This window comes from Miniopterus schreibersii (genome assembly GCF_964146895.1).
Source record: "Miniopterus schreibersii genome assembly, chromosome: 2".
Taxonomy (NCBI): Eukaryota; Metazoa; Chordata; class Mammalia; order Chiroptera; family Miniopteridae; genus Miniopterus; species Miniopterus schreibersii.
Genome location: NC_138102.1, coordinates 137,254,825 through 137,269,582, shown reverse-complemented (window position 1 = coordinate 137,269,582; position 14,758 = coordinate 137,254,825). Strand labels below are relative to the sequence as shown.

At 57.9% G+C, this 14,758-nt stretch overlaps 2 protein-coding genes across 3 annotated transcripts in view; both read left to right on the top strand.

Annotated features, from left to right (window-relative positions):
• Positions 1-1,255, top strand: part of LRP1 (LDL receptor related protein 1) — a 78,661-nt gene extending 77,406 nt beyond the window's left edge. For both annotated transcript variants that reach the window (XM_081129020.1, XM_081129019.1), the window contains 2 exons: positions 14-158; positions 323-1,255. In XM_081129020.1, coding sequence (XP_080985146.1) covers positions 14-158; positions 323-463 — 286 coding nt within the window. In that variant the 3' untranslated portion in view covers positions 464-1,255. The remainder of the gene's footprint in view (positions 1-13; positions 159-322) is intronic.
• A 3,613-nt stretch (positions 1,256-4,868) lies between these two features.
• NXPH4 (neurexophilin 4) lies at positions 4,869-14,568 on the top strand. Its single transcript, XM_081129524.1, has 2 exons — positions 4,869-5,077; positions 13,053-14,568. Exons 1-2 carry the CDS (start codon positions 5,021-5,023, stop codon positions 13,914-13,916), a joined length of 921 nt encoding a protein of 306 aa, XP_080985650.1. The 5' UTR covers positions 4,869-5,020; the 3' UTR covers positions 13,917-14,568.
• The last annotated feature ends 190 nt before the right edge of the window (positions 14,569-14,758 follow it).

Genomic DNA, 14,758 nt, shown 5'->3' with positions numbered 1-14,758 from the left:
TGCCTCTCCCCAGGGCTAAGGGCTTCCAGCACCAGCGGATGACCAATGGGGCCATGAACGTGGAGATTGGGAACCCCACCTATAAGATGTATGAAGGCGGGGAGCCTGATGATGTAGGAGGCCTACTGGATGCTGACTTTGCCCTGGACCCTGACAAGGTGGGCTGGGAGGACAGAGGTTGGCTTCCAGGGCAGGAATAAGAGGCTGGGGATGGGGTGACTAAGGGTGTTGGGTTGGATGATGGAATGGAGGTGGGGGATGGGGTACCACAGCCATACAGCTCAGCCTCTGAGTCCCATCTGAACCCTCTGTCACCTTACAGCCCACCAACTTCACCAACCCCGTGTACGCCACACTCTACATGGGTGGTCACGGCAGCCGCCACTCGTTGGCCAGCACGGATGAGAAGAGAGAACTCCTGGGCCGGGGCCCTGAGGATGAGATAGGGGATCCTTTGGCATAGGCTCCTGCCCCATCGGACTTCCCCCAGAGAGCCTCCTGCCCCCTGCCTGAGAAGTCCTTCAGCAAGCCCCCTCCTGCCCAGCAAGCCCTCCCCGGCCTTGCTGGGATGTATAAATGTAAAAATGAAGGAATTACTTTTTATATGTGAGTGAGCAAGCGAGCACAGTATTATCTCTTTTTGTTCTTCTCCTTCCTGCCCACTCCTCAGCGCCCCCCTCCAGGCTGCCTTCAGGGAGGGGGAACATGGAGGGCTCTGGGGGCTCTTTGGCTTACAGGTATGAGGGGCTCCCACCTCCCACCTTCCCACCAAAATGCACCCCCACTGGGAGAGCTGGTGGTGCTCCCTCCCCTTTCTGTACAAGACACTTTGTCAGGGCTCTCCCCTGTAGTCCCCCCTTTGCCCCTCCCAGCTCCCTGAGGGCTAATTCTGGGGAGTAGAGTTGCTGCCCTTGTCTGGAAGATTTGGCTCTGGCTGAGGCAGGAAGGGAAGGATGGAGTTTTTTAGTTCTTGGGGCGTCCATCCCATGCCCCAGCCCCTATTCTAGGGGCACCTTTGAGATGGCCATGCCCAGTACCCCTCTCAGACAGGCACCCCATCTCCAGTGCCCCCACATGGCTCCCAGGGCTGGAGACTTCCTTTGGTAACAGTCCCCCAGCCTCCCCTCCCCTAGGGAGATGGGGCACACCAAGGAAGGGCAAGCAGGCAGCCCCGTTTGGGGGACAGGAATGTTTTAATAATTTTTGCTGAATTCCTTTACAACTAAATAACAGATATTGTTATAAATAAAATTGTAAAAAAAAAAAAAAAAAAAAAAAGAAAGAAAAGAAAAAAGCCACTTGTGTCTACATATGAGTGTGGGATTCTGGGAGCTGGGCTGTGCTTGCCTGCTTCAGCCACCAGAGGGAGCCCTGCTCCGTGCTGGAGGCAGGCTTGAGCGTCTGGTCCGAAGTGCCCTTCTCTCCGGAGCTCCCTCCCTCTCCATCTCAGCGGTGGCCAGAGAACGGGGTGGCACTGGACTTGACAAGAGAGATCTGCTTCTCCTGGGTGTGTGACCTTGAGCAGGTGACTTCACCTCTAGATCTTGTTTCCCTCTGGCTCTAGGACACTAACTCCAAGATCTGTTTCTCTGCATTGTCACTTTTATAGAACACCACCACCACTCCTACCAAAATGATCTCCCACAGTGAGAAATCCCACCATGGGAAATGAGCACACTAGGTTTGTGAAGGGGTTTTTAATCCTTCAGGGTTGTCCCATACAGCTCTCTGCCTGATATTGCTCTTATGACACTAACATCTCTTGCCCTAGCTGGTTTGGCTCAGTAGTTAGAGCATTGGCCAGCGGACTGAAGGGTCTCAGATTCGATTCCTGCCAAGGGCATGTACCTCAGTTGCAGGTTCAGCCCTAGTAGGGGCACATGCAGGAGGCAACCAATCGATGTGTCTCTCTTACGTCAATGTTTCTCTTTCTCCCCCTTCCACTCTCTGAAAAGCAATGGAAAAAATATCCTCAGTGAGGATTTTTTTAAAAAGCAAAACACTAACATCTCACATTTCGTGGAGACTAATTAATCAGATGCCAAGAGTAGAAACCTGGATTCAGGAGAAGGGGGTTCCTGGAGTGAAGGAGAACAGGGAAAATCAGTTTGCCAGGCCCAATGGGCCACCAACAGACCTAGTTCACCAATCATTTTAGACATCCCAGGGGTGAATGAGAAAGGACAGCTACAATGAAAGGGATCCCAGGTCTACTTCGACCCCTGACCAAAGAAAAGCAGGTCACATCGTTTTACACTAAGTCCCATTCTCTCCTCAACAGAAAATATGAGCTTAGAGAGGGCGGCTGCAAAGAACCCTTACCCAACTCCTAAAAAGGGAGCACTGTTTTTCACTCCCCTTCCCTCTCAGCTCTGAGATTTCATCTCCAACCTTAGCCTACAAGCCAGCTCTGAGATCCTCCACTGCCTCGGGTCTCCCCTAAGGGTTCAAGGGCAAAGAGACCCTACTGAGAAAAGGGGGCGTCCTTGTTGATCTTTGAGGCGGAGGCTTGTGCGCCCATCTGTCCAGCAGGTGGCGTATGCACTCCTGCAGATCAGCTCACCCTGAAGCCCAGCATAGCCCCCACCCCAAAGCACTAATTATGCACCTGCGGGCTGACCCCCGTCCAGCCTCTCACTTTTCCCTCGGGCTATTCTGCCACACCCCCTCCCACCCTCCGCCTGCCGGCTTCCCTCCCTCGCCCAGCGCCTACCCACTCCCCTACCACACCACCAGCCCCACCCCCTCACTCTCTCCCTCTGCCAGCCTCGCATCTGGCGCCCCCCGGGAGCCACCGATTCTCTGCCTGTCGCCTCAAGATCCTGGGCAAAGTGAGAGGGCCCCCAGCTGCGGCTTGGAATACACACCCCTCCAGTCAGCATCCTCTCTCTGCCCTCAAGGAAGAGCCAGGAGTGGGTCTACCAGGAGGCAGTCCTGAAAACTCCCCACCTGGCAAGGACAGCAGAGGGGGTCTAAGACAGAGATGGAGAAGAGACGGGTAGAACCAGAGGCAGAGGCCATATAAACAGAATGAGAGACAAGAGAGAGAGATGGAGAGATACAGGGACTGAGGCAAAGACCCAGAGAGGGGAGGAGGAGAGTGGTGTGTGTGTGTAGCTGGAGAGAGCGTGGAGTAACCTGAGATTGTAGCAAAAGGAGGAGAGACCGGGTGGGTCAGGACTCCAGAAGATCAAGACCCTAGAGATGGGCATCTGTCCTGGGCACCCTAGGCCTGGGTGTGCACACTGCCCCCATCCACTATTGCAGCACCCATGGGCTTGGGGCCTGGGCTCAGGATTCTGATTGGAGCCTTGGAGCCTCAGCCTGGCCACTTCAGCCCCTTCCTCTTTCCTCTCTGCCCCACTTCCACCCAGGTTCCTGCCTCCTGACTACTGTCTGTCTGCCTCATCTTCTCAGCACCCCTGATCTTTTTGTGTGTGTCTGTCACATCCCTATATTTATCTGTTTGTGCGTGCCTGGGCTTGTCATTTGGACTGCCAGTGCCAACGTACACCTCTGTGTGTCCATCTCTGTCCGGATGTTTGCCTCTCTGCCAAGGCAAGGAAGCAGGGTAGGCTCTGAATACCTGGTTGGATGTACTTGTCTCTTGGTGCAACTGTGCATTTGTCTGTATCTGTGTGTGCTTCTGTGTGTGTGTAAACCAAGTGTGTCCACCTGTGTGTCACTGTGCCTTTAGTGTGCTCTGGCCTCTGCATGAATGTGTTTCACTCTGCCTGTGTGCTCACCTCTGTGGTGGGGCCTGCCTCTGTGAATGCATCTGCTGGGCATGCCTGGGTGTATGTGTGTGGGTGTCTCGGGGTATGTGCCTGTCACCCTGTCTCTTTGCTTGTCCCTATCTGTTTGTTCCTATCTCTCTGCTTGTCCCTATCTCTAGCTGTCTAGGTGTCGGTCATACCACAACCTCAGCCACAGCCTCAGTGCATAGCAACAGCTGACAGCTGAAGACTCTGGGCAGTGGAGAGAGAGAGAGAGACACTAGGTGGAGAAGGGAGCCGGTGAAGAAACAACCTAGAGGAAAGGGACAGAGACAGGGCTGAGGACAGAGACAAGGACAGAGACAGAGAAGGAAGGGGAGAGCATCCAGAGGTGCTGATGGTGAAAGATGGGACAGTGAGAGGGAAGGGATATAGAGATGGCACCAACAGGCCAGGCGAAGGTGCGCCGAGTGGGACTTCCTGCCCAGCCCCCACTCAGGGACTCTGGGACGCGCGGCGGGGAGGGGGGCCAGGGGCGGGGGGTGAGGGGCAAAGCTGAGCGGCCAGTCTAGCAGTAGAGTCCTGGGATCGCGGAGGTGCTCTGGGGGGCAGGGGGGTGGGGCAGGCGGGGAGCGCCGTTTGTCAACCCTATTGACAGACGTGATGGGGTTTCCGTCCGTGATCAATGATTCTCATCTCCCGGCCGAATGAGCCGCGGGGCGCCCATCCATCCCCGTCAGCGCCGCGCCGCGGCAGCCGCCCGAGGCCCCGCCCGCCTTCACCTCGGCCCTGGCCCTGATCTTGCCCCGGACCCACCTTGGCCCGGAGCTTCGAGGGACCCTGGTCGTGGTGGGCCCTTTGTGGACACCGGTCAGGAGCTCGAGCCCCACGCCCTGCCCTATTCCTCGTCGGTACACAGGCCCAGGCTCGAGGGTGCACGGTCCCAGGATCCACCGCCCTCTACGCTTCGCACCTGGGCCAGGGGCGTGTCCGGGGCGTGTCCGAGTGAAAGTCACCTTCGTTGCCCCCAGCGGGGAGGGAGGGGGCGTGCGGGGCGCGGCCGGGATTGGAGCGCCGCGGAGCCCCGCCCCCGCCCGCCGCCCGAGTCCGACCCAACTTTCTCCCCCGCCCGCGCCCCGCCCCCAGCGCCGCGCTCGCTCCTGGCGCTCAGTCCGCTGGCCGCGCCGCTGCTCCGCTTCTCAGGCAGCCACCCCCCGGAGCGCCGGCCCCGAGCCCCAGACCCTCGGCCGGGCTACGTCCAGCCCCGGGACCAGCCCCGCCCGCCCCGCTCGCCGCCTGGGAAGATGAGGCTGCTCCCGGAATGGCTTCTCTTGCTCTTTGGTCCGTGGCTCCTGAAGAAGGTAAGGGCAGCAGGGCTGCAACGCGAGCCCCAGGGTCCTGGACGCGAAGGTCCCAGAGTGCGAGGGGCTCCTTGAGCCCGCCCCACACATCCCAGCAAAGCGCGGCGTGGGGGATGCCGACACACTCCCCACCCAGAACAGGCGCTCTCCCAGCACAAGTTGGCTGGGGGTCGGGTTCAGGGAAAGGGGTGGAGGCCGGACTTGGATCTGGCACGGGGCGCGGCGGGGGAGGGGACGAAGCACGACCCGAGAGTGCGCCAGACGGAGCGGGAGTGCGAGACAGACAGACAAGCCAGCAGGGTGTCAGCCTTGCCGCCTTGCAGCGCCAGTCTCGCTCGCCACCCTCGCTGTCTGTCCTTCCACCCCTCCACTTGCGCCTTCGCATTTCTCTTCTCTGCACTTGTCACCACGCCAGGTGGGCGCCGTGTTCCGAATGTACACGGCCCGAACACACGCGCGCACACACGGACGCACACAGATGCGGCCGAACTTGGCTACAATCTCCCATCACATTTCCCACGGAGACACCATCTCCCCTGCACCACCTCACAGACACACCCCTCTCTGGAGCCGGTTGATAGGGGGTAGGGGCTGTCTGGAAGGGGAGTCTCTCCTTCCGTCCCCTCCGTGCCCCCACCTCCCTGGGCTGACTCTTTCCCTGAGGCTCCTCGGCGAGGACTCGGAGGCTAAGGGAGCCCAGACTTGATCTGCCTCCCTCCTGACTTGGAAGCTTCAACTGGAGTACACGGTGTGCTCATCTGTGCTGGTGTAGCGTGTGGGGCAGCTTGTGCACCTGTGTACATGTGTGCGTCAGGGACAGCCAGGCTTGTGTGTCTAGTGCTAGGGACCATGTTTGTGTATGCTGGTATGGTGTGTGGTGTTGGCTTTGAAGGGGTGAGTGCAAGTGCCTGCCTCACAGCGCAGCCATCTGTGCCCCACTGAGTGTCCCACAGTGGGGACCTAGGCCCTGGCCTCCAGTCTCCCTCAATTAGCTCCCCTGCCCATGACTTCTGTTTTCTGCACCCCAACTGTAACCTAGCTAGTCTGGGGGCAGGCAGGTGGCTTCCTAAATCCCTACTCCCTGCACCCAACCCCCAGCCCAGAAGAGTCTGGAAGGGGTATAGTTCTGCCCCCAACACTTGGACCCCTCCACCTGCTCAGCCAGATCACACTCAGCTGCTCCAGCAGGGCAGGGGGTGCCCAGTGAAGCTGGCAATTGAGCTTCTTGATTCTCCCAAACCATCCTGGTGACCTTGAGGGGCCGGAAGGTAGGCAGAGGAGCCCCCTCCACAGAAACTGCTCCCACCAGATGGAACTTCTTTTGGACTTGCTGCTCATCTCTGCCCTTAGAGGACTGGGGGTGGGGGGAGTCTGTGCCCCACAACCCACTGTTTGCAAGGCCTGGGGGAGAGGAAGGAGGGATGGTACTCCCCCCCACCCCTCCTTTCTACTTCCTCCCACTCTCTCCACTCTCCCCATCACATAAACTCCCCTGTGGACAGATCTGGTTTAATTTCCTTTGCCCCCTGAAGGGGAATGAAACATCTGGTGGAGACTTGAGGGAGAGTAAGCATGAGGATGTGAGCAATGGGGATCTGGCTGAGTGTGTGTGAGAGCTGCAGCTGTGGGTCTCTGTGTTGGAGTCAGTGGGGAAGTATATATCTGCCATTTAGTCCAGCGTGTGTGTGTGTGTGAGAAGGGGTTTACCTGTGTGTACAGACTGTGGGTGTGAGAATATTTATAACTGTGCATGGGGAATGTGTGTAGAAAAGTGTTGTGTGTCCCAGTACCTATCTGTGTGTACTTGTGTGCACTTGTGAGTATGACTTGTACACACATGTGCACCCCAAGGTAGATCTCCAGTGCACCTGTGTGCTGCAGCCTGTGTGTTGTCTGTGTGAGTCTCCAGGGTTTGTGAGTGTGTATCTGCATGTTTTGAGTGCATTTGAGTGTGGGTATTGGGCTGTAAGCCTTAGGATGTGTTCATGTATCTGAGTGTGGCTTGTGTGTGTGTGTGTGTGTGTGGTCAGGGCTGTCTCAATGCCAGGGTTGTCAGTGGGTTGACAGTGGGTAAGAGGCTGGTGGGGAACAGTTTACAGGATAGCTCTTTGGGAAACCGTAACTGTCCGCATTAACAACCCTGCCTTCTCCCACCCAGTTCACTTGTCCTTCCTCCAGGAGCTCTTTCTCCTTCCTCTTTGCACCAGAATCCTGGTCTCCTCCCAAGACCTGGGACTCCTGGCTTCCGTTGACCCTGAGGCCCTGCTCTCTGAGCCAGGCCTTCTCAGGATCTTTCTAATATGGTCTGGTCTCTGACTCCTCTCCCTCTCAGTCTGTCTTCCCCGCTCCTTGCCAAAGCATCTGCCTACTGTGAGAAGCAGCAGGAGATCAATAGTTACTAATCACTAATCACTAATTACTAATTAGCTGGGGGAGGGCAGGGGTGGGGCTCTGTGGGACCTTCCTGGGGGAAGGATTAAGCCCAAGCGAGTCTCAAAGCCAGCTGGCCCCAGCCAGACATCTAGCCTACCCCTCCTGCTTCCATAACCCCATCTAGCCCCCCAGCTAATCTCTGGCTGAGCCACTTAGGCACGTGCAGCCTGGGCTAGGGCCCATAGCTGTTGGTAGGGATTTGGGGGTAATCAGGGCTGCAGCTGGGCTAGGGGCATCGAAGGGCGGGGGCACTGTGACAGCCCCCTTTGGCTGAAGCCTGAGTATGGGAGGGGTACCTGCTGGAAAGAATTTAGACTTCTCAGGTCTCTCTGGGTTGGAGCAGTGGAGGAGGTGGAGATCCAGGACAAGGTGAGTGGAGATGTGAAGTAATTGAGGGACAGAAGCAAGGTAAAGAAGGATCACTAGGGTCAGAGACTGGATCATTGGGAAGGGGCGAGATAGTGTTGAAAGAGACCAGGTAAGTGGAGAGGGCATCGCAGGGTCAGAGATAAAGTCATGGGCAAGGAGATGGGGAACTTTGGACAGAGCCCTGCAACTCCCAGTGGTTGGGGTCCAGGAGGGGGACAGATAACAGAGAATGGGCAGGGTCATGTGGGAGGGGTCCCCCAGGGCTCAAGCGTTTGAGGGCATAGTGGGAGTTTCAGGGCGTGGGGTGGGAACGAGCTGCAAGGCGGGGATGGAGAGCAGGGAGCGCTGCCTTGAGTGCTGGAAATTGGCGAGTCTCCCCCTCTCCCTCGCCTACCCCTCCTCCATCTCCACCCCGCCCACTCCCCCTCCGGCTCCGGCTTCGGGAAATTACATCCCCGCTCCGCGGCTCCCCCCCCCACCGCGCCCCGGAGCCCGCGCCTTTATAGGCACATTTATTGCAATAATAAAGTGAGGCGCGGGGCGGGGGGCGGGGGGCGCCGTTCCCGGGGGGACCGCGCCGGCTCTAGGAAGCAGGGAAATAAAATAAAATAAAATAAAATCAAAATTCAGATAACGGTGAGCCTTGCGCTGCAGACCGGGAGTGCGCGGGCAGGCGGGCGGGCGGGGCCGAGGGGGAGGGCGTACCCGGCCCAAGGGCAGAGCCGCCCCACAGCGGTCCCCGCCCCCTCTCGCCCGAGAGTCTGGAAGGAGGTGACTGCACCTCGACCGAGCCCCCTCCCAGAGCCTAACCCTGCCCTTCCTCTGCCTTTTCCTCTGACTTGCCTACCATACCTGTCCTCAGCTCTCGTCTCCTTCCCCTTCACCCACTCCCTACTTACCCCGGGTTTCCCAGTCCAGTCCTCATTCCCATTTCCCATCCCCATCCCCTGCGTTTCTGCACCCCCATTTCTGCCCAGTAACCACTCTCCACCCACCAGCATCCCCGCGGGGCCGGCCCCATCCCACAGTCCAGGTCCCTTTCTCATTCCCGCCCATCCCCAAAGCCCGTCCCTCGCCCACCACCCCTGCCCTCCCCTCACTCCTTTTGGTTCCCTTCCATTCTCTCCCCTCCCCTCATTCCCCTGACCCCAACCCCGCGGCATCCCTGCCTCGCCCAGTGCCTGTCCACCACCTCTGACCTCCTCCTCAGGCTTTACCCTGTTTCTAGCCTGTTCCATCCTCACCTCTGTACCCAATACCGGTGCCTTCCAGGTGCACACTCCTGATCCCCCTCTGTGTCCGCCCAGTCCTCACCCAGCCTATCCTGTCCTCCCCACTCTGTCCTCACTCTTATCTCCATCCCTGGTTCCCAGCCAGACCCCAGCTGCTCCACCCGCCCTGACCGCAGTGCCCCACCTATTTCTAGGTACAAGGTCTCAGGACCCACTTCCCTCTCCGTCCCCAACCCGGGCCAGAGCACTGGTTCCTTCCCCAACCACAGGGTGCCATGCCCTCCCCCGTGGGAATCTTAAACAGCCCAGCCTGACCCACGAAGCAGGAGAGAAGCAACCGACCAGTCTGGAGGCCCTGGGGAGGTGCACCCTGCAATGCGGCTGGGGGGCTGACAGTCTTATCCTCCCCCCACTCCCAGCGTTCCCATCCCAAAGCAGCACCCCCCCCCCCAACGGAGTTTGTTCAGCAGCAAGAGGCGGCCTCAACTCCCCTTCAGTGCGTGGGCTCGCTGCCTTGGGGGCAAAGCACTCCTGGCTCAGCTCCCACTCTGTATGGGCCTGGAGGCACCTGGTGAATCGCACCCCCACCCACCCCCACATCCCTGTCTGCCACTGAACACCTCTGAGCACCCACCCCCACCCCCGCCCGACAGCCGGGCTTGCCTTTCCCCTCCGAAAATGTCACTGCGCTCAATTAGCTTAATTAAACCAGCTCTGGACTGAGGGGAACCCGTCCTCGGACAATACTCTGCTCTCACCTTAGTTCTAGAAGGGGGGACAGCACCATGGATTCTGGACAAAGTGGGGCTTCCTTGTCACCCTGTTTTCCCCTCACTTCCACCCCCACCCACAGCTGGAGAGAGACAATTTGAAGGGTAGAGGGAAAGGACCACAACTAGAGACATAAACAGGGAGAAAAATAGAATCATAAAAGGGAAATTAGAAACAGTGAGGAAGAGACTGAAAGACAAAAAAAGAGACTGAGAGTCAGAGGGAGAGAGAGATGGAAAAAAACAGTGGAAGAGGGAGAGCGAGAGGGAGAAGGGAGCAGACGAGCAAGGAAGCCAGAGGGAGGATTTTATTTTATTTTATTCCATGTTCCCATTTCTCGGCTCGTTTCCTCGCAGACTCTCGCTCCTCCCCGTCCGAGCTCTGCACTGCAAGGTCGCTTTGACTGCCCCCCCAACTCTTCCCTTTGATCTTGGCTGTCTACTATGGCGGGTGGGGGTACGGGTGTCCAAAGCCCGGGGATTTGCCAGGATCAGAGGAGCACAGACATCAATTTGTCTGGGATCAGAGAGGAGATACCTGGCAACCCCCAGCACCCAGCCAAACCTGCCTCCCTATCCCAGACCCTGCCTGGGAGGAATTGCTGGACTGAGCCAGCCCTCCACAGGTCCTGGGCAGGGTGCAGGACACTGGGTGATGCTGGGGTGTGCTGGGGCAGGGAATGGCTCAGAGGCATTTGGAGTTTGTAGCTGCAGGCTTCAGGGACTGATGGAAGTCCCTGGAAAAAGCAGTGGTTGAGCCCAGAGGGGTGAGGAGAGTAGGTGTCAGAGCTCAAATGTCCCTGCAGCCCCACCCTTCCACTTTCCCTCACAGCTTCACACACTCTCTCCTCCAATGCCCTCTCTGGGGCTCCAGTTCTGCTCTCTCCAAGTCCACTTCCAGGAGAGGTGCTTCCCCCCTCCTGCTGTGGCCTAGGACCCCTTTCCCCCAACCCCTATCAGGCCTGCCCTCAGGGTGTTAGCTGTCAGCTCAAACACGCCTGAGTCAATCACTCTTTCTCCCCCCCCTCACCTGAGCTGGGAGGAGGTATGGACGGGCGGGGGAATGAGGGGGGCGATAAATATGTATGATGATCGGGTGGCGGCAGCTGCATTAATAACCCAGGATCGCAGAGCTGTGGGGATGGGGACCAGGCGGTGGAGATTCTAGCCCAGCAGCTTGACTCTGCCAGTCCTGTCGCCTATGGACACATGTGTATAAACATGGGTGTGTACAGAGGGGGACACCCATGCTGTCAGGCGTCTTTACTTTACCCAAAGCTCAGCCAAGTGGGACCATTCATATACAACTCACACACATGCCCCCCCCCAGGAGAAATACAAGGAGATCACACATGTTCTGTCATTATGGATATACTGACACACACACCCCTTAGAAGGAGCTTGACACATGGACGCAGGAGGATAGGAACTCACACAGGAAGAGTGATGCACCCAGAGAATCACACACAGTCAACCCGGGCATACAACTAATACCTGTCACACAGATGCAACTACCACAGACTAATACACAGCCTTGTTTAGATTAATACATACAGCCAACCAGGTACACATGCAACCTAGGCACACATACAACCCAGGCACACATACATAGCTGCCACAGACTGACACAACAGAATTCAGCTACCACAAGCAGGCACACACACATAAACACACAGCCTCCGCAGACTGATACACACGGGCATACAGACACACACACATACAGTCACCAGGGCCACACATATAACCACCATGCACAGCCACCCCAAGCAGACACACACCCATCACCATAGCTACACACACAGACACACACATCACTCCAGGTAGACAGATACACAATACAACCATCCCAGGCTAACAGAAACATAACCACACCAGACTGACATGCAATACCCCCTCCCCCCAGTGTGAACCCACACGCAGTCAGGGCCACCCTAACAGCCACAGCTAGCACAGTCTGACTGACACACTCTGACATGTACAGCTCCTCTCCCTCCCACTCCCCTCACTGGAGCTGCATCTCCATATTTCTTCCTCTCACTCTGACCGACTGTCTCCTTAACTCCCGGCCACCCCTGCCTCCCCACCCCCAGATAATTGATGGCCCAGGCCTGGCCCCGCGGCTCCCACCTCTCGATCTATCTTGTACACGCGACCGCGCTGTCTCCCAGATCGCTGCCACCTGAGACACAAGGAGAGGGGTAGGGGCGGGCAGGGGCTGCTCCTCCTCTGCCCCCGAGCCCTGGGAAAAACCACCAGGCAGCCTCCCTCACTGAGCAGCAGTGCTGGAGGCAGGGAGAAGGACCTGAGTAGCCCCCAAGCCTTAACCCCCAACGCCCAGATGCTCTCCTCAGCTCTACTGGTTTCCTATGCTCCTCCCCACAGGGAGTAGAGGATGAGGCTGGGGTCAGGGCTCTAGTCTCCACAGAGGCATCTGGAGGTCTTCACCTCTTTCTTGATGCTGGATGTTGACAGCGGTCATAGCCTCACTTGCCTGACTCCAACTCCTCCCTGGCCCATTACTGTGAGCCAGCGATTTTCACCAATGTGCAGCTGCACACTGGTGCGCCACAAGAATTTTTAAAACATGCAATACCTGACTGACTATTTAGTCAGGGCCACTGACCTCCTTTCCCTTAGATTGTCAAATTAAAAAATGACAACAGCCAACACAACAATAGCCATCCGGTGTGAATGAATCACAGTGATACCTATTTTTTGTCAGATAAGCAAAAAATATATTTTTTGGTGTGCTGCAGAATTTTAGTAATTAGTTTATGTGTGCCATGAGATGAAAAAGGTTGACAATCGCTACTCTGAACCAAGCAGGTTCCAGGCTGGAGGAGACAGTGTCCCTGTCCCCCTAGTCAAACCCACACTGGCTTGGGCTTTTTCAGCTGCATGGGAGATGTGGAAGAACATAAGGATTCTCAGTGTCATCTCACAGATGTAGAAACTGAGGCCTAGATGGGTGAAGTGACTTGGCCAAGACCACACAGCTTGAAAGGGCTGCAGATCTACTACAAGGCACGCTCCTTGAACCACTGGCTGTGGGCCGCTCGATTCCATCCGGTCTCCTAGCGGCTTTGGAAAGGGGCTGGCACGGTTAAGGCCCTTGTCGGGTGGCCAGGGACAACTCCCAGCGTTTCTTTTTCTTCCTCTTTTGGTCCACAGGCCGTCAGTGCCCAGATACCGGAGTCCGGGAGGCCGCAGTACGTGGAGCTGCGCCCCGCTGCGGCCGGAGGGGGCGCCCCCGCCCAAGGACTCCCGGCGCCGCAGTCTTCCGACGGCCTGGGCACGGCGCGCGCCTGGAGCTGGGCCTGGCCCGCTAACCACACGGCGGCCCTGGCCCGGGTGGGGGCGGCGGGGGCGCTGCCCGCGCAGCGCACCAAGAGAAAGCCGTCTATCAAAGCGGCCCGCGCCAAAAAGATCTTTGGCTGGGGGGACTTCTACTTCCGGGTGCATACCCTCAAGTTCTCGCTGCTCGTGACCGGCAAGATCGTGGACCACGTGAACGGGACCTTCAGCGTGTACTTCCGCCACAACTCCTCCAGCCTGGGCAACCTCAGTGTCAGCATCGTGCCTCCCTCTAAGCGGGTGGAGTTCGGCGGCGTCTGGCTGCCGGGCCCCGCCCCCCACCCTCTGCAGTCTTCGCTGGCCCTGGAGGGGGTCCTCCCTGGGCTGGGCCCCCCTCTGGGGCTAGCTGCCGCGGGGGCAGGGCTAGGAGGCACCCTCGGGGGCGCTCTCGCGGGCCCACTCGGGGGAGCCCTGGGAGTGCCCGGGGCCAAAGAGTCGCGCGCTTTCAATTGCCACGTGGAGTATGAGAAGACGAACCGCGCGCGCAAGCACCGCCCCTGCCTGTACGACCCGTCGCAGGTGTGCTTCACCGAGCACACGCAGAGTCAGGCCGCCTGGCTCTGCGCCAAGCCCTTCAAAGTCATCTGCATCTTCGTCTCCTTCCTCAGCTTTGATTATAAACTGGTGCAGAAGGTGTGCCCAGACTACAACTTCCAGAGCGAGCACCCCTACTTTGGATAGTGCGCCCGGGCCCTGAGCTTCCCGCCAAATCCCGGCCTCCCTAAGTGAGACTCCTCCCAATGTCCCGCAACTCCTGTGGCCCCGTCCACCCTTCCATTCTGGGGACGAGAGGAACAGCCCTCCTGGGGACTATCAGCTGGCGTGGGTCCCCTTTTCCTTACGGGGAGTGCCTTTGAGGCCCCCTCAGCTACACCCCAAAATGGAGGAACAAGAGCGCAGCCCCAGAATAGGCGGTCCCAGCGTCCCCTACGCCCACATTGGTTCCCCTTGACGACCCCGGCTCTGGGCTGGACACTCCCTTAGCCCGAAGCTTTAATAACGCCTGGCCTGGCACCCTGATCCCACCCCGACTTTCTTACCCCAGGCTCTCATTCTCCTGCTCCACCCTGTCTCCGAGTAAAGACTGTAAAGACGTGTAAGCCATCCCTTCTGCCTGACGTTTGCCTGTTCCTCTTTCTTCAAAACCCCCAATTAGGGTAGTGGAAGCAGGCTCCTGGGCGTCGGCGATGACTGGCCCCTGCCCTCTGCCTGCCTCCTTGCCATCCCTGCAGTCCTGTTCCACCTGCCCCTTTCCAGCTGCTTCCTCTCGGTGATATTTTTTCTACTCCAAAACAGACGGGAAAGGGAACAAAATAAAGTGAAATCCAATACGAGTTTGTGTGAGACCTTTGTAGGGAAGGAGGGGATGGTGTAGGTTTTAACGTCTGGCAGAGACGGCCAGGGCTCCTCCCCTGGTGGCTCGCGGGGGAAACTGAGGCAAACATTGTTGGAGCTAGCACCTGGGATGTCATCCAAGCCCAGATTACATAGGAATAAGGACGACCCTTGGGGTAGGAGCCCTA

Bases quoted from the DNA above. Each gene is read 5' to 3' on its own strand.
- NXPH4 (XM_081129524.1), top strand. From the start codon at position 5,021: ATGAGGCTGCTCCCGGAATGGCTTCTCTTGCTCTTTGGTCCGTGGCTC. The intron at 5,078-13,052 runs GTAAGGGCAGCA...TTTGGTCCACAG, and splicing joins GTCCGTGGCTCCTGAAGAAG to GCCGTCAGTGCCCAGATACC.